The sequence below is a fragment of the Ambystoma mexicanum genome, chromosome 3p (assembly GCF_040938575.1).
Source record: "Ambystoma mexicanum isolate Mex_15411 chromosome 3p, UKY_AmexF1_1, whole genome shotgun sequence".
Lineage (NCBI taxonomy): Eukaryota > Metazoa > Chordata > Amphibia > Caudata > Ambystomatidae > Ambystoma > Ambystoma mexicanum.
Window position 1 is genome coordinate 30,883,035 of NC_090925.1, and position 26,241 is coordinate 30,909,275.

General features: G+C 47.4%; 1 protein-coding gene across 2 annotated transcripts in view; it reads left to right on the plus strand.

The window, feature by feature from the left end:
• LOC138580097 (transient receptor potential cation channel subfamily V member 5-like) overlaps positions 1-26,241 on the plus strand; it is a 388,386-nt gene that overhangs the window by 155,997 nt on the left and 206,148 nt on the right. For both annotated transcript variants that reach the window (XM_069650376.1, XM_069650377.1), the window contains exon 7: positions 19,473-19,619. In XM_069650376.1, coding sequence (XP_069506477.1) covers positions 19,473-19,619 — 147 coding nt within the window. The remainder of the gene's footprint in view (positions 1-19,472; positions 19,620-26,241) is intronic.

Below are 26,241 nucleotides of genomic sequence, written 5' to 3' on the forward strand. Positions count from 1 at the left end.
GTAGATAATAGACAATTAATGTCTTCTTCGAATGTACCCACTGGGCCTGGGGGCCTATAGAAACGGTAAATAGTGAGGGTTTGGGAATTGTTTGGGAATTGTGCAGAGGGAGTTTTATGGCGCACATTTCGCAGGATTTAGAGTTTGGAATGGAGGTGATTCTCATGTTTAGGTTAATTTTAGCATTGATGGCAATGCCTCCACCTCGCATATTGTTTCTATCTTGTTTCTATCTTGTCTCAGAATGGTGTAACCATCTGGGATTGCTAGAGATAAAAGAGGCCCGGCTGCCTCATGCATCCAGGTCTCTGTGATAGCAAGGAAGTCCAACTTATTGGTCAATAAAAGTTTGCAGATGTCGGTGGCATGCGCCGTTAGGGATCTGGTATTTATTAGTCCGCCTTTGAGCGGAGGGGCTGCCATGTTGGTTTTAGTTTGATTGATTTTGGTGGCAGAGGTAGGCGGTAACCTAGTTGTACGATTAGCAGTGCTAGTTTGTTGAGTGATGGTTCTTTTATTGGTGGCAGGGAGGGGTCTGGTTAAGGGTTCATGTAGTCTTGTGAGTCTTGCTCTGAGTCTGGAGTTTCTAGTGGGTGGCTACATGGTATGCTTGCCGGTTCTCTGGTAGGGCAAGTCCAGAGTCCATTGGTGAGGATAGCTTGCTCCATAGTGGTACAGGAGGAAGTGGTTGTGTGGGTTGGGCTGTATTGGAGGGACTTGTTGTTGAAGTGGGGGCTAGTACTGGCTGCTAAGCAAGTTAGGAATTGCAGGTAGGTAGCAGACCAAAGGCGAAACGTTGTGAATCTCATGTTGTAGCACTATTAGGGAGGTATATGCTTATCTTATACGTATGGCAGCCTAGATAGACATGTGGGCTGGATGCACAATCAAATATCAGGCACATTTGGGCTAAGAGGAGCAGTCAAATAGTAGTCACAATTAGGCTAAATGTAGTCAAATAGCAGGCACAATTAGGCTAAATGCCACAATCAAGTAGCAGGCACAGTTGGGCTGAGTGGAGCAGCAGTCAAATAGCAGGCACAATTGGGCTAAGTGGAGCAGTCAAATAATAGGCACAATTAGGCTAAATACAATCAAATAGCAGGCACAATGGGCTAAGTGCCACAATCAAATAGCAGGCAGAATTGGGCTAAGTGGAGCAGTCAAATAGCAGGCAGAATTGGGCTAAGTGGAGCAGTCAAATAGTAGGCACAATTAGGCTAAATGCAATCAAATAGCAGGCACAATTGGGCTACATGCCACAGTCAAATAGTAGGTACATATGGGCTGAGAGCAACTATCGTGTGGCAGGCTGTTACAGGGAGTACTGACTTCTAAACCAATCAGATGAGATTGGGCAATTGCGAGCAGCACTCGATGTAGAGGCAACAGTTTGGCCATATAGTCAGTGGACAACGCTATTAAAAATGTGTTGGTTATAGTTGTCACGTGCAGTGAGTATCGACTTAGTTATGTAAATAGCGGGTGTTTGACGAATACCAATAATGACTTAATGCTTAGAGATAGGTACCTGTTTAAGCCCGGTGTCCATTACAGTCTTAATGGCGACCTGGATTGCTTCAGGGAAAAAGTAATTGTTCAGTGGTGCCCGGGACTTCCATGGAATGAGCAACGTCTGAATGCAGGATGGACAGGACACCGAGTAGCGTAGCAGGTTGGAGTATGAGGCTCGGTGCAGGAGGGGGGTATTGTAGTTGTTGTCAGTGTCCGTGCTGCCGGTGCAGGCAGGTGCAGACGGGGGGGGGCCTTGGTCTGCATGGGCCTTAGGCGTGGTGGGCCGGCTTCCGCCTCTGGCTCGCCTATCAGCCTATAGGCACAACAAAGGAAGGTTGCTAGGCAACCAATGTTAACAAAATATGTGGATTGCGAGCGGCAACCATCTTAGGAGCAGGTAAGAGCAACGGCTCCTCGTGGAACGTGGCTGGAGGTGGCTGGACCCTACCTTGTAGGAGGGATACTGGGCCTATGTAGTGTGCCACAATGGTATAGATGTTGGCGGTAGGCTTTCCGAATCAGCTGGCCTCTGATGTACACATTGGGTACGGCTTCATTAGAAGTCTAGCTGTCCCTGCAGCACAACGACTTCGTGGGCCGGCAATGCAGCTAGACAATGCTGCTGTTGGATGTTGCAGGGCTTGCATTAGTCTTGCATCTAAGTATCTATGCCCATCTTGAATCTAGATATCTGTGTATCTGCGCCTACCCTGTTTTTGATATTCGGGCATACCTGATCCTACCTCAATGCCACATCTATGACCATCCAGCCATGCTACACACAAGTGATGTATTTGCCTCTGATCTACACTGTCCTATTGAGGACTATCCTATACCTATTAAGGATACCAGACTATACCATGCCTTCACCAACACATGGATATGCTACATACCACAACACATCCCTTTGTCTAAATGGCCTGACTACAAGTCCTTGCTGCCTCTTCCAAAGAAACCTTAAACTCTGTGCCAGATTTCCCAAAATGTATGAACCTCCAGCCAAAATCTCTTATACTCGCCCAATTAACACTAATAGAAACCTCAGAGGCCAGCAGCCTCGCTCCAAAAACCCTGTTCACAAAGTTACCAACAAGCAGCACCCTCTCCAACTTAACAGTCACATTTATTGAGACCACAATACCAACCCTAGGCGCTATCCCAACACCCAGGCACCACCATTGGAGCCCACACAGACCAACGTAAAAGGAGCTCTAATCAATGCCCGCTCTATGGTAGCCCACGCAACCGAAATAGTTGACCTTCTCCTTACGGAACAAATGGATTTCCTTGCTATCACTGAATCCTGGCTGCACTCAGCAGCCGGCCCAGTGATCATGCTAGCCATCCCCAAGGACTACACCTTTCAAAGAATAGAAAGCACCACCTCTCGAGGTGGAGGCCCAGCCTTAATTGCAAAAACAAGTTTAGCACTAAGACTTACATCCTCACTAAATGTAGACTCCTGTGAATCCCTCACTGCCAAGCTGACCATCTCTGATACCCAGACTCTGTCCATTCACCTCATATACAGACCACCAGGCCCACTAGGCTCCTTTTAACAAGATCTCACCAATATCCTGTCTGATAACCTTAAAAGCAACTCACGTTGCCTTCTCTTAGGAGACCTTAACCTTGGCTTAAAAACCCATCTGATCACAACGCTATGCAGATTAACGATTCCCTTGAGGAATTAGGCTTCACCCAAAAGGTATTCGGCACCACCCTTACTAAAGGTAGAACTCTCAACTGGATAGCAGAGTATAACTACCAGACTTCCATCACTTCCTCATTACAGCTGCCCTGGACTGACCACCACCTGATCTCCTTTTCCCTAGAGGTGACAGCCCCCTCACAAACTGACAGCATAGCTCATGCCATTCCCACTAGAAACAAAAAAAATATTACCACCGACAAACTCATACCCCTGATTATACCCACTTTGAACTCTCTTGCCGCCCGCTTAGACCCATTCATTTTAGTAGAAGAGTACAACAAAGCAATGCTATCTGCCCAAGAAACTATAGCGCCATTGAAAGTCAGAAAAAGCAAACAGAAAAAACATGTGATTACCTGGTTCTCTCCCCACCTGAAAGCCATCAGACTGGAGAAACGTAAATGCGAACAAATCTGGAGACTAGAGCCTTCTGACACTAACAAAAACAACCATAGGAAATTAGTCTCCCTCTATAAAAAAGAGATTATCCTTGCCAAACAAGAATCTTACAACCAGCGCATTGCCCAAGCCAACTCCAATACTAAGGAATTGTTCACTATCCTCAAAGAGATAGAAACGTCTATCCAAGCCCCTGATGCCTGCCTTAATGACAAAAGCTGGTGCACTAGTATTCAGGACGCCCTATTTAGCAAAATATCGACTCTCCAAGCCAAGATTAACAATAAAAAAGAAACCCTCCTTCTTGCACTTAATCCAAATAAAATCTCCACACCCGTAACTTTGACCACCCCGCCAACCATTCTTCATACTACATCCACACCTTATTTCCACTTCAAGAAAGTATCCACCCTTGAAGTCGAAAAAGACATCCTTACCCTCAAACCTTCCAACTTCCACAGCGACCCGTGCCCAGCACAAATCATAAAAGATGCTGCACGTGACCTCTCCCCATTCATCACTAAACTTATAAATGCCTCATTCTCCACTGGCACCATTCCCCAGAACCTGAAACAGTCCTGGGTCCTCCCTCTCCTCAAAAAACAAACACTTGACCCCTCCATACCTACAAATTATCGCCCCATCACCACAGTTCCATTCGTGCTCAAAATCTTAGACAAGGTGGCGTACCTCCAGATCCAACAATATCTGGAATACAACGATCTCCTAGGAGTGCGCCATTCAGGTTTTAGACCACAACATGGAACAGAAACTGCGCTCATCGACCTTAAAGCACAAATAGATGCCTTGAGAGATAGTGGTAAAACAGCACTATTACTGCTACTTGATCTCTCGGCGGCCTTCGACCTGATCGACCATAAGATTCTCTGCAACCATCTGGACTCTGCCGTTTGCTTCTCACAAGAAGCTATAGGATGGATTCAATCCTTCCTAGACAATAGAACAATGCGGGCCTTCTCACCCTTAGCAGCCGCTGACCCCATACCCATCACTTGTGGTGTGCCCCTGGGCTCTTGCGTTTCTCCTACTCTGTACAACATCTTCACAAAGCCCCTTTTTGATGATCTAGATGGTCTGGGTATCACCTACACAAACTATCAAGAGGATACACAGATCCTCATCCCGCTGACGGGAGATTACAACAAGGATTTGGCCTTCTTGAATAGAGTGTACCTCATCATCCAGGCATGGATGGCTTCCCATGGTCTATGCCTGAATGATGACAAAACGGAACTCCTCATTCTCGGCACCCCTGCCAACCACCAGAAATTAGGCCATCCCTACTCGAATTTCAAAATAGACGATAATGTCATCACAGTAGCCAAGGAAGTCAAAACCCTCGGATTTTATCTTGACTCTACTTTTAAACTTCAAAAAACAAGTGAACTCTATGGCCTCCACCTCTAAGCTAATTAGAGCAGCTAAGCCCTTCCTCTCAACTAAAAATTGCATTGCCTTAGCAAGAGCCCTTGTCCTATCCAAACTGGATTACTGTAATGCTTTATATGTGGGGAGTAATACAAACATTACCAATAAGATCCAGATTCCTCAAAACAATGCCCTGAGAGCAGCCCTAAGCATCCCGAAGAAAGTCCACATTTCTGACCTCAGAAGAGCTAATAACTGGCTTTCTACAAAAGATAAAATTCTTCTCAAAACAGTTTCCCTGACACATAAATGCTTACACCATGCTGCCCCACAATATCTCATTGCCAGATTCTCCAGACAGTCATCTCATCGCTCCTCGAGAACAGCCAACGCCAACCTTCTACTAGTGCCTAGATTTAATCGCATTCAGACTGGCGGTAGCAGTTTTCTGATCAAAGCTGCCCAATACTGGAACTTGCTCCCGCCGTCTCTTAGAGAAGATCTTTCCTATCCTCGCTTTAGATCCAACCTTATCAACTGGATCAAGGAAAATGACGTCTGACACCTCACTACCTTAGATAACACTACGTGCCCTTACTGTATATACTCTACATATCTGCTCTCTTGATTCATTTTGCCTTAATCTGTATATAACTCATGCTACTTTACAGCAATGTAACCAAAGCTGAACAACCCTCTTGCCTTCTGCGCCCTGCTACCTCCGGGTTTGGCGCGCATTATAAATATTAAAACAAACAAACAAACAAAGTCCTCCTAGCAGTCAGGAAAATGACAGGTGTCTACTGCGTGGGATGCAGACATAGACAGTGGGGTGGAGTTTCATTTCCCTCCCTTCCTCTTCCCTTACAGCTCTACTCTTAACATATTCTCCCTGTCCCAGCCTCATCCTCTCTCCCACTTATGTGCCTGCCTGGGCCACCTTCGAGATTTCCTGGGCTGACTAGCTAGGATGTATTATTTGCATTCCTCCCTCTGTGCCTGCCTGGGCCACCTTAGCCCGCCAGACCCTTCCTGGGCTGACTAGCTAGGATGTAATACTTGCATTCCCCCTTCTGAGATGTACTATCATTACCTCCTGCCAGAGGTTCTCCTCTGACAACCTTGCTTTCTTTCCCTTGGGGGTGATTTCAACTTCCACTCTTCAGGGGCCATCTTCTACCCTCACCACTTGGTAATCTCCCTCCTTTAGGCCTTCTGCCAAGCCAGCTCTCCTCGGGTCTCCTCATCTTTATACCAGCAGTGCCTGAGCCTACATGCTCCTGCACTTAGCTCCTACCCTCTGATCTTAACACTTCACCTTTTGGACTACCTCGGTCACCTGATGTTACTGCCTCGTCTCCGATTTTAATCGTGTCCCATAAGGTTCTCCCCGCCTCAATACCTTTCTCCCATCTGTTTTGACTACTTCTTCCACCTCCTGATGTTGGCCCCTCCTCCTGTATTGCACTTCCATTTCCCTATGAAATGACCACTTATCACCAACCTTCTCCCTTTCTCTACTTCTGTCTCTACAACGTCATCTACCGCTCAGCCTATCTTCTCTCCAATCCTCTCTCTTTGCCTACTGCTTCCAAATGCTAACCTCTTCCTCCAACAATGCACAGTGACTGACTGGGGACTCTTAGTTGTATTTGACTCAGCATCCTGCCTCAGGTCTGGGATTAAGGCTGGGCTGGCCTGGCCTGGGTCCACCTGCGTTTACTCTGTACTGTAGGGTCCTGAGGAAACATTTATCATGGATGGCCGCCATCTTGCAATTCACTTCCCTCTCTCCGTTACTACTCAGTACTGCCTTGCAGGAACACAAATTCCCAGCTTCCCCAGCGTGTGAGCAGGTTGTTGGTAAGTCCCTTGGCAGTCTATATGTCACTTCCGAGCATACAGAGAATGTTGGCTCTCAGCAAACCTGCATCTCTGTATCATCAGGCCCGAAGGACAGCTCAGGGGCAAAGCGTTTGTCTTGGAAGCAAGACAACCGCCCGGGCTTGTGCTTTGAAACTGGGCCCGGTATTAAGCGCGTTATAACAATTATAATAAAGAGAATTATAAAAAAAAAAATAATTATAATCTGCAAGGGATTAGTATGCCCGCAAACAATGGATTGGTAAATTTGTGTCAACCACGTGTTTCAGGGCCACCGAAAAATCTCAAGCTGGCAAAATGGTTTCCCATGCGGGACACTCAGGACTCTCAGAACCACTCAACTCCCTGTGATGTATTTTCTTTCTAGACCTGAAAGCTTTATGCCAGTAACACCATGGCATTAAGAGTGTATAGCAGAGAGCCATTCATTTGAGGTGTTTGTGTTTAGTTTCGTGAGGAGTTTGGGTCTGCCTCGAGAGGGCTCCGGCTCACTCAATCGTGGAGCGGTCTACGGTGGTTTATCCCAGAACCTCCCCCCCCTGTCACATGATGGAGACAAAGGGAAGGTGAATAGGAGATCCGCCTTGCCTCTGCCCCTGGGGCCATCATCCTCTAGCCCGGGAAGGCACCCGGCCTCCTGAGTCACCCCCTTGGTAGTCAGCAGAACTAGGCGGGGAACTTTGTAACGCTGATCAGTTGTCAATTATCTTAAATCAGCCTGGTAAATATGTTTTAGTAATAATTGTTAACCCTTTGTAGCTCATTAATCATACCTGTCCACCTAAAACAACTTCGAAATGTGGGAGGGTAAAGGGTGCCAAACTCACGTCGCAAAGGAGTATTACACGCAATGGCACATGTCCTTTCTTATGTTGCTATTATGATTGAAACATGTACACATCTGTTGTTGATATCAAGCATACGTGACTCAAATGGAATACAAAATCGTGGTGTTTCCCTTTCAGAAACTTATAAACATAGTCCCTAAGAACAAAATAATTATCAAATTATGAAATCTGTCAATAATATTCTGCAAACTGAAATACTGAAGAATGGCTAAAAACCAGCAATAGGATTGCATTTGGGCTGTTTTTCTTTGTTTCATTATTGCATGTAACATCATCTAACATGTAAATCTATTCCAAAATACAATGAGTGTGTATCAAGCGATTATTTTTAGACCACCACTCATGGAAAAATAAATATTCATTCATAATACAGGTGTACTTGTAGTAAAATGCTGTTAACAAATACATTACAATTGTTAAGAGATACGTTGCTAATGATCTAGAGAAACAATCACTGTAATCATGTAATCACATTATTGACAGGGTCTCCACCACTTGTGAAAACAACACAAAAAAATCATACGTTTCTGTCTGCTCCAGAAGAGCAGGGGTTTCCTGGCTACTCCAGAAGAGCAGGTGTTTCCTGGCTACTCTAAAAAGAGCAGGGGTTTAAAAGTATTGTTGATACACAAAGAAAAGGATGTAATTTACAAGAAGCAAATTAAGTGGCTTTCTTCATTCATTCCTCGGGGTATGACTGCATTGAGCGTGTCTATCCAAAAAGATTCTCGTTGGTGAAGTCGTGGTTGGAACCTCCTTTGGTTTCTTTGATATTGGTATGGTAGGAAGTGTCATGTCAATGAGGATTTTGGATTCATAAGTTGTACATTTCACTTGCGTTCTTTCTATCTTCTTTGAATGTGTCTACTCGTCTGTCCAATATTATTGGCCCGGCATACTGCTTTTAATGTTGAAAGTCTGTGGGTTTGAGCCAAGTAGAGGTAGGCCCTCTATCCCTGAGACTGTGTTGCCCATCGGAGCTCCTATAGGGGTCCAGTATTTCCACGGTAGGTAAATCACCACCACCACCGTATATTTTATTCCACCGTGACAACATTTGCATTTACCAAACACAAGAAGAGAATCATGAATAGGTCACTCTCTAGATCCTTTAGGCCAGGGGTCTGCAACCTGCGGCTCTGCAGATATTTTGGGCCCTAGCCAGCATAGTCAATGGTGAGGGTTCATGGGAGGTGCAGTCCAAAACACATGGAGGTCCATAGGTTGCAGGCCCCTGCTAAAGAAGTGTATCCCAACCTGTATCCTCCACTTGTGTCACGTGGTCTGCCGATCTCCCACAGATGAGGAAATGTTCCCAGAGTGGTGCCCAGCTCCTTCCCAGGGGTGTGGTGTCTATCCCAGTTGTCCCAGGAATGTAGTGGCCAGCTCACTCCCAGGGGTGTAGTACAATCCCAGTAGTCTCATGGAAGTAGTGCCCAGCTCACTCCGAGGGGTGTAGCGGCAAGCTCATTTGTCTCAGTGACCTACTGCCAGCATACCCTGTAGCAGTGCCATGAGTCCAGGCTCCTCACATCCATTAGGACTCACAGCTTTCTCAGATCTCCAAACCATGAGTTCCCTCTGGTTTGCCAGCCAGTACAACTTTCAAAAGGTCCGGTCGCTGCTCCAGCTGAGTTCCTATTCTCTGGTACGCACCACTGTGAATGTTCCTTATGCTTGGGGGACTGCCTACTACCCCTGATTGAAAAAACACAAAATAAAGCCTAAACCTGATTTTAAGAGGCTTTTTTATCTGTCTCCCCTATACAATACAACCTAATCCCTGTTATGCGCTTTTCTAACCTGGACCATTTTGTTATTGTAATAAAGATACTGTTGGATCTGCACTTTGAGCGTGAAATGTTCGATAGTCTCGAGTTACCCACACTTAGTTGTGTTTTAATGATATGCCTTAATGTTTGATGGCAGTGCTAAAGACCTGGCTCTCCAGAACCTGAATACTCCCCTCAGTCGTCTGTCCGTAGTGGTGTACCGAGCGAAGGGGCAGGGGGGGCAGATTGCACCCCGTGGCTCTTTTAAGACCGATGCAACGAGGGTGCTGAGCAGGAGCATGGTGTTCCTGCTCAGCACCCTCAATGCTCTTCCCCTTAGTGCTCCGGACAGCAGAACGGCTCTCCCAGGGAACTGACACGTTGCTCTGTGTCAGCAGAACATTACAATGGGAGCCATTAGGCACTGATGGGAGGGAGAGTGGACTATTATCAGGGACTTTTGTCCCTTAAGAAATGTCAATGAGGGTGATCAGACGTGATATGGGTGTATAATGCTGCAGGCTTCATTACATAATCTGTAATCTGCACAATGCTATTGTGACTTTGCACGCAGGATGGGGACACTAAAACAAATGCCATACTCGTATTGCTCAGCATATTTATAACGCTCACCTGGCTCCCACGGAGGCGCGGGCGTGGTCTGGACGGCAGTGGCCTCTTCGAAGGAGATGTTCAGCATCCTGAAGATGGAGTGGGCTGGGTTCCCAAATCCGGCTTGTCTGGCTCGGATGAATACCCTTCTGTGAGCGAAAAGGAAGGGTTATTACTCTGCGGGTTTTGTCTTGATCTCCCGTTCCCCTTCTCACCCTCCTTGAAACCCTTCTGTAATTCCCTGTGGAGACTCACCTTAGGGATTGAAAAGGCGAGCTCTCCATCCTGCTTCTGATGCAGAGGTGCGTTGGGATCCAGTTACGTCACTGGAAAGTAAGTTCGAGTTTGCTTGTCTGTTCCGGTAAGTACCGTAAATGTTTATGGCAAGCTTGAGTCTAAACTGTTCCTCTTCTCTTTTGCAGGTAATGGAAGACTCCGGGCTGAGGGCGGTTTCCGTCGAAAACCTGATTTCAGGTGAGTTTTGGTGTAGGCCCACTACTGTCTTTTCCTGTCTCTTTTTCCTTAGGGGCCGGAGCTCGAGAATGCCGAAGAAATGGAGCCGGTACGAAGCAGAAGCTGAGTCCGACCTGTAAGCTGGTGAGTTTAAAATAGTTCGTTTGCTACGGTTCTTGCATTCACTAATGTGATGTTTGCTTTTTCCCCATAGGGGCCGGGGTGCTGAAATGCCCAAGGAATGGCATCGATCCGAAGGTAAGAAGAATTAGCTTGGCGGGTAAGTGCTTCTTGGTTATTTTCCCCTTCTCACCTTGCTTTCTTCTCTTCGTCTCCCCGTAGGTGCTGGAATGCTGCAGGAGATCCGGATGGGCGTCGCAGAGCCGAAGGCGCCACGTGCAGGTAAGAGAAGTGCGCTGAGATGTATGCGATGCAGTGAGTTTTTAAAATGATGTCTTTTTGCAGGAACGTTGGCACGCTGAATCCGGAATGCAGCTTTAACAGGTAAGGTTTGTTTTCACCTGTTTCTTCTTCCCTTTTCTATCCTTAGGTGTTTCCAGGATGCTGGCAGGTGTGGTTGAGGACTGGAGCAGGAGCAGGCACGGTGAGCGTCCAGCTGCTATGAGCAGAACAACTCGAAGCGTGGTTTGCTGTCTGGGCGTGGCTTAAATAGCCTTTCAAGTAGTCCCAGGTATGTATCCTTCCACTGAAGGTATGTATCCTGCCACCAGCCACTCCCGTGTGGTTAAGTAGTTCCTTTTTCATCTGGAAGTTGTAGAATGATCTGCCAGGTGAGGAAATTGCAGCATGGTCTGCCAGGTAAGTTTGCACCAAACACTATTCCTTCCATATCTTGTATGAGCCTGGCGCCGATGGTTCCAGGACTGTTATCCCTTATGAGCCTGACGCCAACGGCGCCAGGACTGAGTCCAAAGAGCCCCTATCTGGGGTGGCTGGGACTTCCCTAGTATACATGTTGCCTGCCTCTGAGGGTGCCGGCCCTGTCTGGCCCCTTGGAGGTAGGCATCATGACAGTACCTCCCCCCAAGGCCCCTCCCAAGGACGTACTGTCCGGAGGCTTTGGTTTGTGTGGAAACTTACGATGAAATTTTTGTATTAGACGAGGTGCATGTATATGATCGCTTGGTTCCCAAGATCTCTCCTGAGGTCCATATCCTTTCCAATCAATTAGGTAAAAAACCTTTGACTTGGACATCTTTGAATCTAATATGTCTTTAACTTCGAATTCCAGTTCCTCATCTACTGGGATTGGTTCTGGTGGCTTGAGTAGCCTGGTTCCGGGTTGTACAGGTTTCAACAGTGATATGTGGAAAACCGGATGGATTCGCATGTTGGGGGGCAGATCGAGTTTGAAGGCTACCGGGTTGATTACAGCCTTGATTGGATAAGGCCCTATATATCTAGGGTTAAAAGTTCGCTGGCCTTTAAGTGGTAGATGTCTAGTCGCCAGCCACACTTGATCTCCAACTTCGTAAGGAGGTACTTCGCTCCGATGTAAGTCAGCATTTTCCTTATATTTGTCCTTGGCCTGCTGTAAATGAGTCTTGGCTTCTTTGAAGGCTCGGGTTATGGTGGCATGTAAGTTATCCACGGCGGGCATTTCAAGGCTTTGAGGTGGTTCAAGATCCGAAGTTCTGGGATGGTGGCCAAATAAGGTATAAAAAGGAGTCTGGCCAATTCCTGAATGCACAGAATTGTTGTACGTGTATTCAGCAATCCATAAAATGTCTTTCCAATTATATTCTGATTGATGCAACATGCACCGTAAGTACTGTTCCAATGTCTGGTTTGTTCTCTCGGTTTGGCCGTCGGTCTGCGGATGGTGGCTGGTAGATAAACGCACATCAACTTGTGCCATTTGGCAACATCTCTTCCAGAACCGAGAAATACACTGGCTTCCCCCATCGGAGATTAATATGGATGGAAAACCATGTAGACGAACGACGTTCTCAAGAAATTCCTTGGCTAGGGTGGAGGCTGAAGGCAGCCCTTTCAAGGGAATAAAATGGGCCATCTTGGAGAAGAGGTCTACAATTACGAGTATAGTATTAAATCCATGACAAGGAGGTAGGTCAGTTATAAAATCCAGCGATAAAGTGTGCCAAGGTGCCGGTGGGATGTCCAGAGGTCGTAATGGACCGGCTGGTTTTTGCTTTTGACTTTTATTTTGGGCGCACACTGCGCATGTCATCACGAAAGATTTTATATCCTTTCGCCAGGAGGGCCACCAGAAATGCCTTTTAATTTTTTCTTCAGTCTTAGCGATGCCCGGGTGTCCTTCCATTAGTGTCTCATGATAATGGGCAATAACGAGATCTTGCAAATCCTTTTGAGGCAAGAACAGTCGCACCTGGAAATAAGGTAAATCGTTATTAATTGAAAATCTGGGATCTTTCAGGCTCCATTCTTGCAAGGCTGCAGCGTCGAAAAGCAATTTAACTCTAGTTTGAATATCCTCTAGAGTTCGTGAGGAGTTCACCCCCAAAATTCTCTGTTCGGGAATAATCGGAACTGGATCTAGAGTTGGGGTAGAATCGCCCATTCCTATTCGAGATAGTGCGTCCGCCTTGCCATTCTTGCAGCCGGGGCGATAGGTGATCACAAAGTCAAATTCTGCAAAGAACAGGGCCCAACGGAGTTGGCGTGAGGATTGAGCTTTGGCCGTTTTTAAGTATTGCAAATTCCTGTGGTCTGTAATTACGGTAACAGTATGTCTTGTGCCGAGAAGGTAATGACGCCAAGCCTTGAAAGCTGACTTGTTAGCTAATAGTTCTTTATCTGTGATTGTGTAGTTAACTTCTGGAGCTGAGAATTTTCTGGACCAAAAGGCCACAGGATGCAGTTGGTTCGAGACTGGGTCCCTCTGTGATAGAACCGCTCCCATGGCTAAACTAGATGCGTCAGTTTCCACAACGTAAGGGAGATCTGGACGGGGATGTTTTAACACAGGTGCGGAGGTGTATTTAGTTTTTAGTTCCTGAAATGCTTGTTCTGCTTCCGTAGTCCATTCAAAGCGTTTGTTTTTCCGTAAGAGGGCTGTGATGGGTTGAACCACTCAAGAAAACTCCGGAATAAACCTTTGATAGAAATTGGCAAAACCAAGCATGCTCTGAACCCCTTTCACAGAACTAGGGGATGGCCACTTGAGGATCGCATCCACTTTCCGTGAGTCCATTCGAACTCCCTTTGGCGTTAGGACGAAACCAAGAAACTCAACCTTCGTGACGTGAAAAATGCACTTTTCGAGCTTTGCAAATAGTTTGTGCTGGCATAGTTTCTCCAGGACGGCCTTAACATGTTTTCGGTGATCAGATTCCGAGGAAGAGTACACTAGGATGTCGTCAATATATATGATGACACAAACATCTATGAGTTCTCGAAAGATGTCATTCATAAAATACTGGAAGGCAGCAGGTGCGTTACACAACCCGAAGGGCATCACTTGGTATTCAAAGAGTCCGTATTTGGTGCGGAAGGCCGTTTTCCATTCATCGCCTTCTCTGACGCGCACCAGATGGTAAGCCCCTCTTAAATCCAGCTTGGTAAAGATGCAGGCATCTTTCACCTGGTCGAGGAGTTCAGGGATCAGAGGCAGGGGGTAACGATTCTTAACCGTTATCTGATTTAAGGCGCGATAGTCAATACATGTTCTAAGGTCGCCTTCCTTTTTCGGCACGAAGAACAAAGCTGAAGAAGCCGGTGACTTTGACGGGCGAATAAACCCATTGGCAAGATACTGATCCAAATACTGGCGTAAATGAAGATTCTCTGGTTCGGTAAGGGCATAAATCCTACTAAAAGGCGGTTGAGCATTGGGTGCCAGATCAATTTGACAATCAAATGGCCGGTGAGGTGGTAAGGTGTTGGCCTGTTCTTTTTGAAAAACATCCTGAAAGTCCTGATACTCAAGTGGTAGTTGTGCTGACACAGAGGTTACTGAGGCTAGACCCACTTGTGGATTTCCGGAATAACAAGTTTGTCTGCAGTTAGGAAAGGTGATACTCTTTGCTCGCCAGTCAATTCGAGGATTATGTGCTTCTAACCAAGGGATCCCCAAGATTACCTGAAATTGTGGAGCCTTGATTACGTCGAACACTATGGTTTCCCTATGACCATCTTGGCCAACCAGTGTCATTTCTGTGGTAGAATGTGTTACCGGCCCAGAGGCAATTTCGGTCCCATCAACCGTGGTAATGACATCTTTGGTGATTTTTGGTCGGAGAGGGAGACCAATCCTGGAAGCCAATTCAAGATCAACATAGTTCCCAATAGCCCCACTGTCGAGATAGGCCTTTATGCCATGTAATCGTTGAGGCTGCTTTGGATCCACGAGGGTCATTGGCATAATGAAATGCGAGGTCAAAGAGTTTGTCTTCACGCTCAGCAAGCGGACCTCTACGCTTGTCGGGCTTGATCGTTTCCCGAATCAGATTTTGGAAGGTTTTGGTCTGTGGCTCCAACCACCTTCTTGGGTGGTTTTACCAGGCAATTTCGTAGAAAGTGTCCAGACTCTCCGCAATAGAGACATAACTGGTTTTGCCGCCTTCTTTCTCGTTCTTTCTGCGTTAGGGGTCCTTTTACTCCCCCAATTTGCATTGGCTCGGAAGCGTCGGTACTCTTGGGGTTTGCGTGGGTTTTTACCAAAGCCCGAGTTTCAAATCTAGTCCGATCAGTCTTTCTATTCTGGAGTCTATGATCAAGTTGGATCACTAAATCAATGTATTCCTCACAGAGTTGGGGTGGATTCACAATTTGAGCCAGAACGTCTTTTAGCTCTCCACAAAGTCCTCAATGAAACAAGGTGATTCTTTTATTCTCAGGCCACCCAGTTTCCACAATCAGTCTGTTAAATGTGGCGATATAAGATAGGAGGTCTTGGTTCCCTTGACGCAAAGACAGAAGTTCGTTATCCAAGGCCTCACCCTGGGTGTGCCGGGCATATAATCTCTCCATACTAGCCTGGAAGCGTTGAAAGTCACGAAGGATAGGATCGTCTTGATTTACCAACGGAATAGACCAATCGGCTGCACAGCCGCTGAGATACGATAAAACAAAAGCCACCCTAGTTTGGTCATTAGGGAAGGCCCCAGGTCTACATAAAAAGTGTAAACGACATTGGTTCATGAAAACAGCGTATTTCTTGGGGTCCCCCGCAAAACGTTCAGGTGGGGCCAAAGGCATGTTTCCCGGCAGGTTAATTTGCACCGGGTTAGTGGAAGCCATAGGAGTGGACTCTCTCCCGGAAGCAGGTAATGGCGTTTGTCCAGCCTGATTCTGCAAAAGCTGTTTAGCCAGGTCATCGGTTCGTTCTTTGGACAAGATCAGTTCTCTTCGAAGAACGTTGGTTTCTTGGCGGGCGGCGTGCACTTCCGCCCGTAATTCCCCCAATAGTTGGCCAGTTGGTCTGTTTCGGAAGTCTCCATGGCGCCTGGGTGGGTAATTGTGGGTAGGCTTCGCGTTCTGTAACGCTCACCTGGTTCCCACGGAGACGCGAGCGTGGTCTGGACGGCAGTGGCCTCTTCAAAGGAGATGTTCAGCACCCTGAAGATGGAGTGGGCCGGGTTCCCAAATCCGGCTTGTCTGGCTCGGATGAATACCCTTCTGCGAGCGAAAAGGAAGCGTTATTACTCATTGGGTTTTGTGTTGATCTCCCGTTCCCCTTCTCTCCTCCTTCTGTAATTCCCTGTGGAAACTCACCTTAGGGATTGAAAAGGCAAGCTCTCCATCCTGCTTCTGATGCAGGGGTCGCGTTGGGATCCAGTTAAGTCACACGTGCAGGTAAGAGAAGTGCGCCGAGATGTATGCGACGCGGTGAGTTTTTAAAATTATGTCTTTTTGCAGGAACGTTGGCGCGCTGAATCCGGAATGCAGCTTTAACAGGTAAGGTTTGTTTTCACCTGTTTCTTCTTCCCTTTTCTATCCTTAGGTGTTTCCAGGATGCTGGCAGGCGTGGTCGAGGACTGGAGCAGGAGCAGGCGCGGTGAGCGTCCAGCTGCTATGAGCAGAACAAGGCGAAGCGTGGTTTGCTGTCTGGGCGTGGCTTAAATAGCCTTTCAAGTAGTCCCAGGTATGTATCCTTCCACTGAAGGTATGTATCCTGCCACCAGCCACTCCCGTGTGGTTAAGTAGTTCCTTTTTCATCTGGAAGTTGAAGAATAATCTGCCAGGTAAGGAATTTGCAGCATGGTCTGCCAGGTAAGTTTGCACCAAATACTATTCCTTCCATATCTTGTATGAGCCTGGCGCCGATGGTGCCAGGACTGTTATCCCTTATGAGCCTGACGCCAACGGCGCCAGGACTGAGTCCAAAGAGCCCCTATCTGGGGTGGCTGGGACTTCCCTAGTATACATGTTGCCTGCCTCTGAGGGTGCCGGGCCCTGTCTGGCTCCTTGGAGGTAGGCATCATGACAATATTTCTATGACGATGTATATAGTGTAAAGTTAGTTTATTATAAAAGGCTAGTTTATTATGTAATGTGGTTTGCTTCCAAGGCATTTCTATAAATAAAGTATTCTTTAAGCACATAACATGCAAAGCAAAAACTTAATACATATCTATATCAACTAAACCCTTGAAGATGTGTTCAGTTGTTTAAATTGTCCAGATCCCGGTTTCACCATTTAACCAAAGTGTGTGATCCTGGGCAAATCATTTAATTGCTGCTCTGTAAGTGATTCACCTCACAGCTTATATTAATATATCATGCTATTATTATTTTTTTTAAAAACCTAATGACTACAGAGTCGCTCCATTTATAATAATAGTGGCATTTAGGTATTTTGCACCACAAAGTTATTTGTCACTTGGCTTATTTATGGCAACTTATTCTAAAGTCACTTCCATGGTGCCTCCAAGTATCAAAGACTGATGATGCTCCCTGCCATGTCCTTTTCTGTGAAGTCACTGCTGTTGGTGGAATCCACGTGCAGAGTGCGAGGTTTGCATGTGTGGGAGTGTTGCATCCGTTTGCTGACAGAAATGACTTCATGGTTCTTCACCAGCAAGTAATTACTTAGTGTTCATAAAATGATTTAGGGAATTGTGGGGTAACCTCTCCGTGGCAGCATTGTTGCCCTCTGCTCCTGCTTGGCCGGGCTGCCTGCAGAACAGTAGTCTGGAACAGGACACAGACAGCAGTGTGGCCGTATACTCCTGCTCTGCACCCTCCGTGCACAATGGTGGGGCATAGCAGGAGCACGTTCTGTGTCCCACTCCAGGCTGCTCACTGAACTGCAGGCCCAACAATGGGCAGAGCCAGATGCAGAGCAGGAGCACACTGCCCCTTATCACACTCCAGGCCGCTCACTGCACTGCAGGCCCAACATTGGGCAGAGCCAGATGCAGAGCAGGAGCATACTGCCCTCTGTCACACTACAGGCCGCTCACTGCACTGCAGGCCCAACAATGGGCTGAGCCAGATGCAGAGCAGGAGCACACTGCCCCCTGTCACACTACAGGCCGCTCACTGCACTGCAGGCCGAACAATGGGCAGAGCCAGATGCAGAGCAGGAGCACACTGCCCTCTGTCACACTACAGGCTGCTCACTGCACTGCAAGCCCAACAATGGGCAGAGCCAGATGCAGAGGAGAAGCACACTGCCCCATGTCACACTCCAGGCCGCTCACTGAACTGCAGGCCCAACAATGGGCAGAGCCAGATGCAGAGCAGGAGCACACTGCCCCTTATCACACTCCAGGCCGCTCACTGCACTGCAGGCCCAACATTGGGCAGAGCCAGATGCAGAGCAGGAGCACACTGCCCTCTGTCACACTACAGGCCGCTCACTGCACTGCAGGCCCAACAATGGGCAGAGCCAGATGCAGAGCAGGAGCACACTGCCCCATGTCACACTCCAGGCCGCTCACTGCAGGTCCAACAATGGGCAGAGCCAGATGCAGAGCAGGAGCACACTGCCCCCTGTCACACTCCAGGCCGCTCACTGCTTTGCAGGCCCAACATTGGGCAGAGCCAGATGCAGAGCAGGAGCACACTGCCCTCTGTCACACTACAGGCCGCTCACTGCACTGCAGGCCCAACAATGGGCAGAGCCAGATGCAGAGCAGGAGCACACTGCCCCATGTCACACTCCAGGCCGCTCACTGCACTGCAGGCCCAACAATGGGCAGAGCCAGATGCAGAGCAGGAGCACACTGCCCCCTGTCACACTACAGGCCGCTCACTGCACTGCAGGCCCAACATTGGGCAGAGCCAGATGCAGAGCAGGAGCACACTGCCCCATGTCACACTCCAGGCCGCTGACTGCACTGCAGGCCCAACAATTGGCAGAGCCAGATGCAGAGCAGGAGCACACTGCCCCATGCCCCACTCCAGGCTGCTGACTGCACTGCAGGCCCAACGAGGGGCAAAGCCAAAAGCAGAGCAGGAGCAGACATCTCTAGGTCAAATTCAAGGCTGCTTACTGCACTGCAGGCCATATAATGGGCAGAGCCAGATGCAGAGCAGGAGCACACTGCCCCATGTCACACTCCACGCCGCTGACTGCACTGCAGGCCCAACAATAGGCAGAGCCAGATGCAGAGCAGGAGCACACAGCTCCATGTCCCACTCCAGGCCGCTGACTGCACTGCAGGCCCAACGAGGGGCAGAGCCAGATGCAGAGCAGGAGCACACAGCCCTATGTCACACTATTGTCTAAATGTTGCATTGAGAGGGTACAGAGTCAAGTCATCATATGGGGCAGGAAACGTGTGTCAGCTTAGCATTCAGTTTCTAAGGTGCATTTGGGGAGGGGGGGAGTAGCAGGACTTGTTTTTCCTTGTAAATTACAAGCATAACAATAGGTAAATCATTGTGCGTTAATATGCCTGTCTGTCCCTAACCACTCTTCCCTCTTCTGTCCAGATGTTCCAGCACTTGCTAGAAAAGATGAAGCGGACGCAGTATTCCTTTGGTCCCATCGCCTACACTCTCTATGACCTCTCAGAGATCGACAACTGGGCCCACGAGCAGTCCATCCTGAAGCTGATCAGCTCCTGCAAAAACAAAGAGGTGCTGTCCAGAAACAATGTGTCTCTCTGCTCCAACACTCCTGCTTCTGCAGTTAGCCCCCACACACACATTCTTTTTGCTTTTGCCAAATTTTTGCGGTGCTTGTGCAACAAAATTGTTGAAACTATTGTTACATAAGAAAGAGAGAGACAGAATGGGGGTTTTGAACTGGGAATATTAGGTTGGCATAGCAAACAAAGGGCAATGCCATGGCATAAAACACTAAAACCTCTTTTTCCAAACACCTTCGCTGCTCTGCCCAATGAGAAGTTCCCTAACAATATTTGCACCAATCAGAAGCTTTGTAAGAAACAAGTCAGGTGCTGGGCTTCCCACTTCCCAGCGGCACAGTGATTTCATATTGGGCTATTTTGAGCAAATTGTTTCTGACATTTGGGCTACTTTGGACAGCAGATCTGTTTTTTGTCCTCCTGAGGCTGCCTCTTTGCGCCCACTCTCTCTACCCTCCACCCCCACTCTCTCTACCCCTGCGCTCTCTTCCCCCACCCACCCAACCCCTATCAGGTGTGCTGGTCGGGTTTTGTTTGGCCTTTTTTGGACTACTTTCAACAAGTCTTCCTGAGGTTGCTTTGTTCTTCATGTTGTTTACCCCAACCACCTGCCCACCCGCCAAACCCCCACCCGTGCACCCTACCACGTTCCTCTCTACCCTGACCCACCCAATTCCCACTGTCTCTATCCTCACCCACTCAAACCCCACACTGTCAACCACCACGCACCAACCCTACCCTTACCCTCTTTAGCTTCACCCACCCTACCCTCTCTCTCTACCTCCACCCACCTCACCCCCAATCTCTCTACACCCACACTACCCCTGTTGTCTCTACCCCAATCCACCCACCCTACCACTGTACTCTCTACCCCAACCCACCCCTCCACCCCTGCTTTCTCTACCCCCACTCTCTCTACCCCACCCAACCGCTTTAAACACAACACGCTCTCTACACCCACCCACACTAAACCCACCCTGCCTACCACCACCCACTCTAATCCACCCTCTCTACCCCCACCTTACCCCACTCTTGACTAAACCCACCCCACCCTCTAGCCCACCTCCACTCTCTCTACATAAACCACCCTCCCCCACTCTCTCTACCCTCTCTCAACTACCCTCTCACACTAGCTGTATTTCTTACACTCTCACTCTCAACCTTTCTCGCTCATATTTCCTCTTGCTCATCATCGATGGCCCCCTTGCTCAATCGTTTCCTCCCTTGCTCTCTTCTCCTTACATCTATCTATCTATCTATCTATCTATCTATCTATCTATCTATCTATCTATCTATCTATCTATCTATCTATCTATCTATCTATCTATCTATACTTTTCTTATACTGCGCCACACGTCCGAAGGCCTCAGGGTGCTCACAAGACTGACAATGTAAAAATGTAAAACACAAATGAGAAAAACAGAATTGAGTCCATAGCAAAGGAGGAGGGGAGTATTTAAAGCCTAAATCTATCCCCTATCAAAAAGAAGCGTCTTCAGTTGTTTCTTGAACCTGGTTATTGAGTCACATGCTCGTAATTCCATGGGCAGTGAGTTCTGGTAGTGGGTGCCCAGGCATTAAAACCTTCAACGGAAAACCTTTTTAGGTGACGCGAAGTTGGAAAAGGAGCAAATCATTATTAGATCGCAGAGTGCGTCTAATAGAAGCTTTGTGGGCTCTTGAAGAAAGATACGGAGGTGCCTGATCTAAGAGACATTTGAAGATCAGAACGGAGCGCTTGAAAGTATCCGCTGCTTGACAGGAAGCCGGTGTAATTTCCTACGAGACTCTGAGACCTTCGAAAGCCGGCTGAGCCCGGACACTACACGAACAGCTCCATTTTCTGACACCTGCATCTTCTTGATGTTACAATAGTCTAATTTGAGTTGACAATCGCTGCGGCGATGAGTGCACGATGACCTCAGACAAGTAAGGACGAATTTGCCATAATAGACTAGTAAAATACACACATGTGGATTTGAGATGGGAAACATACTTCTGAAAAGTAAGGTGAGAGTGAACATAGACTCCAAGAGTTTTTACGGTTTCAGATACAGCAATGGCGATGTCATTTACCACAAAGCAATTGTATCGGGTGTCAATATTGTTCAATTTGTCATTGGTACCAATGATAGCAACTCAGTGTTGCAGTATTTCAAGGCAAGGGCGTTTGCGGCCATCCAGATTTGTATGGCCTTGAAAACATCATTTACTTCTCATTCTTTTGCACACATGCCCCATTATCACATTCTGTTTGAAACTTTGCACTTTCCTCCTTGCCCCCAGGTGCCTATGAATTAAAAAAGCAAAGAACATCAGTAAACGCCAAAGCTACTGGCTGTGCCAATGCTCGTTTCGTCACTTGCCTCTCATCTACTGTCTATTCCTGTGGCCATCATTTTTCCCTAATCTTCGTCCCCATTCATTCCCTTCTATCGTTAGTCCGGATGCATATGGCCCATGCCATGTGTTTTTTTATCTGAACTTTTCTTTGGCTCCACAGGTTTATTCATGTCCAAGCCCCACCCAAACTCTGATACTCCCTGGAAGTTTTTCTGAATCAATCCACCCACTGACAAAGCTGCCACTGTGGACAATTGCCCATCGCCATCCTGGCACTGTGCTATTATTACCTTCTAAAATGGCAGCGTCCAACCTCTGATAGGCTCCTGAGAGATCAGCTCTTCTCAAGGAAAATCTACGTCCAGTTGCTATTTAAACACTGACACCATGGGGTGTGGGGGGTACAATATACTGAAATGAAAACGCCACCAATGCCCACATGGTAAGACATTTAACAGTTGCATACAAGGATATTTCAATTTCCTAGGACCTCCCTGATCCCCATTGGTTCAACTCCCTATTGTCCTTTCAATAGCTGTTTGCTTTCCTTTCAAATTAAAAAATTCGTTATTGAAGTGAAATTAAGAGGCCTACCTTACACTGTTGCGCAACCTCCCAAATAAATCGGAAGAGTGACTTGAAGGACGGATCACAACTAGCCGGCCACGATGGATCTGCTGTGAACAAGATCGGCACAGAAACTTGCCATGGGTCTTTCCCTGTTTGATCCTCAAAGAGAACCAAAAACATGAGACTAAGAGCTCCATAATGGGTTTGCATGGTTCTTTTACTGGATTTTCGTCTGTGGTATTTATGATTACCACTGATGGTAATCTAGAAATCCATCCTGCTCCGGGAATGCTGCTGTTAAGGGGGCAATGGATATTTCTGCGGTGTTTCATTTAATCCACATGAATTATGAAACCCATTTCTCTCAACACTTTGCACCTGGATCACACCACTACGGTTACCTTGTTGTAATGCACAGAAGGGGCAAAGTAGAGTCTTCAATGCATTTTCCTACCTGGTAAAGGTAGCAAGAAGGTGGGGACCAGACAAATCTGCTTCTCTCATTCCCCCCGCCCCCTTTCAGGGCCCCTATAGAAAATGCTGTTACCCTCTAATGAAGGCAAGCACTTGCGCTCCCACACTGCATAGGACAAACAAAACTATTGAACACATCAAAGGACTTTTGGCAATTTGTACCTCCACCTTTTGGTTGATTTTGAATGAAGGAAAACACAGATCATTTTAAAGTAATCAGGCGTCTGGAATGCTGCTGGCGGTACACCCCAATGCTCAAGGATGTGACATCATGGTCACTTAAACAGGCGGCATTCAACCATTTTAATGTTGTCACCAGGCCTGCAATGAGCCCCCGGTCACCAACAACCGAGCTACCTGATCAGTGGAGCACTTGCAGCCAAGTCCAATAGCTGCTGAGAATCAATGATTGTCCGGACGAGCACACACAAGTGAGGGGCCACAATGTTACCGCAACATTTTGTAGGTATCCAGCAAATCCAGAAGTAGTCCAAGCAGGAACAGGTATCAGAAATGCTCAGGAACCTGAGAGGAGGAGGCGTCCAAACTCATTTGGGGGACTGTAAGGCAAAGGCAAATGAGCTCACACCCAGTGAAAAGAGTTCCTTCAAACACAGAGAACTTGGCGACAGTATGGGTGCGTACCGGTGATTAGCAGAGTACCGTCAGCCTTTGACCTCATGGAGTGGTAATTGTAATTGGTTGTTTATAACACGCTTAATAAATACCCAGCGGTTTCTAAGCGCGGAGCCGGGGATCGAACCTGTGATGTTCCGCATCGTCTTGTTTCCAAGGCAAGCATGTTTCTCCTGAGCTATCCTCCCGGTAGAGGAACGAAGTTAGTCTCTGTTCTTTGCTGTCATCCTCCCTTGTGACTCCTTTTACTGTGGTCACCAAATGTAACTATTACAAATACACAAGTCATATTTGCTATCACTATGTACTATTTACAATGAAGACTCGCCTCCGGTCTCCACTCCTGCCTCTTCACTGCTACAATGTCTGTATCTGTAACTGGCCGCTCTGTGACCTGATTGTAACTGCATTGGTTGCTGCGCTCCAAAGACCTACTCTCAATGTGACCTCACTGTAACACCATGGCCGCAATACATGTACTGTTATGTAACCACCATTAGCGGTGTGACACCTCTGGGTCTGTGCGCTATCAACAAATAGAATAAATAAATACATATTTGATCAAAAATAAATAGTTACACAAACAAGAAAATATTAATTAATAATAAAAAATGGAACAGAATGTTGATGCAAAATAAAATCAATCATGCTACAAACAATATGAAATAAGAAAGGTGTTGATTAGCTTAAAAATCGGGAGTCGCTACTCTTCGGAATGTTAACTGCAAAGCTAAGGGCATATTCTGGCTCAGTATACACTGAGTTCTTCGTTATCGGCTCAGTATACAATGGGTTCTTTGTCCCTGGCTCACTATACACCGGGTTCTTCGTCTCTGGCTCACTATACACCGGGTTCTTCGTCTCTGGCTCAGTATACACCGGGTTCTTCGTCCCCGGCTCAGTATACACCGGGTTCTTCGTGCCTGGCTCAGTATACAACGGGTTCTTCGTCTCTGGCTCAGCATACACCGGGTTCTTCATCCCCGGCTCAGTATACACCGGGTTCTTCGTCCCTGGCTCAGTATACAATGGGTTCTTCGTCCCTGGCTCAGTATACACCGGTTCTTCGTCTCTGGCTCAGTATACACTGGGTTCTTCGTCCCTGGATCAGTATACACCGGGTTCTTCGTCTCTGGCTCAGTATACACCGGGTTCTTTGTCCCCGGCTCAGTATACACCTGGTTCTTTGTCCCTGCCTCAGTATACAACAGGTTCTTCATCCCTGGCTCAGTATACACCAGGTTCTTCATCCCTGGCTCAGTATACACCGTGTTCTACGTCCCTGGCTCAGTATACACCGGATTCTTCATCCCCGGCTCAGTATACACCGGGTTCTTCATCCCGGCTCAGTATACACCGGGTTCTTTGTCCCTGGCTCAGTATACTCTGGGTTTTTTGTCCCCGGCTCAGTATACACCAGGTTCTTCGTCCCCGGCTCAGTATACACCGGGTTCTTCGTCCCTGGATAAGTATACACCGGGTTCTTCGTCTCTGGCTCAGTATAGAACGGGTTCTTCGTCCCCAGCTCAGTATACACCGGGTTCTTCATCCCTGGCTCAGTATACACCAGGTTCTTCATACCTGGCTCAGTATACACTGTGTTCTTCGTCCATGGCTCAGTATACACCGGGTTCTTCGTCCCCAGCTCAGTATACACCGGGTTCTTCATCCCCGGCTCAGTATACACCAGGTTCTTCGTCCTCGGCTCAGTATACACCGGGTTCTTCGTCCCTGGCTCAGTATACACCGGGTTCTTCGTCCCCGGCTCAGTATACACCGGGTTCTTCGTCCCTGGCTCAGTATACACCGGGCTCTTCATCCCTGGCTCAGTATACACCGGGTTCTTCATCTGTGGCTCAGTATACACCCGGCTCTTCGTCCCCGGCTCAGTATACACCGGGTTCTTTGTCCCCGGCTCAGTATACGCCGGGTTCTTCATGCACAAACTCTACTGTAGATGACATGTTCTTAAGTGGGACCGGGAACAATGTGTAACCTCTTTGAATTTAGGAGGAGGTTCATTCAAACCCAAGAAAGAAAAGGTTCTTTTACCTAGAGCAATAACGAGGCTAAGAGCCAGTCTCCATAAGGCAGAGGCGACTTAACATAGCACCTCCAAAAGAACCATAAAACCAAGCACCATGGCTCAGGAGCTGTAGGCGATGACAAGGAGAGGTCATTAACCACAATGGTAACATTTTCTTCCTATCAAGTATCCCTGGGTATTAAGGAAGACTACCTGTCATTCCCCTGGGCCTCTCCTGAATTACATCCTTTGTGGAACTCCCTTTTTACTTCACAGGGCATACAAAAACATAAACCTCTTCTGAATTAGTCAGGGGACAGCGGGACAAGACAGTGGTATCGGTTCCCCCTTTCTTCCTCCATAGTCTGGGTGGCTTTCATAAGACAGAAGTGGAAATGGGTGAGTGAGACAGGCGTTACAAGTATTCTCCCCCTTTTCTTGGAGAGGAGTACCAAACAACAAACAAACCAAACAAAGGTAAATGCCTAAAATAAATAAATAAATAAATAAAACCAACTTTGGGTTTGCAGTTCATTGTACTCCCAAAACTGTTATGAGGCAC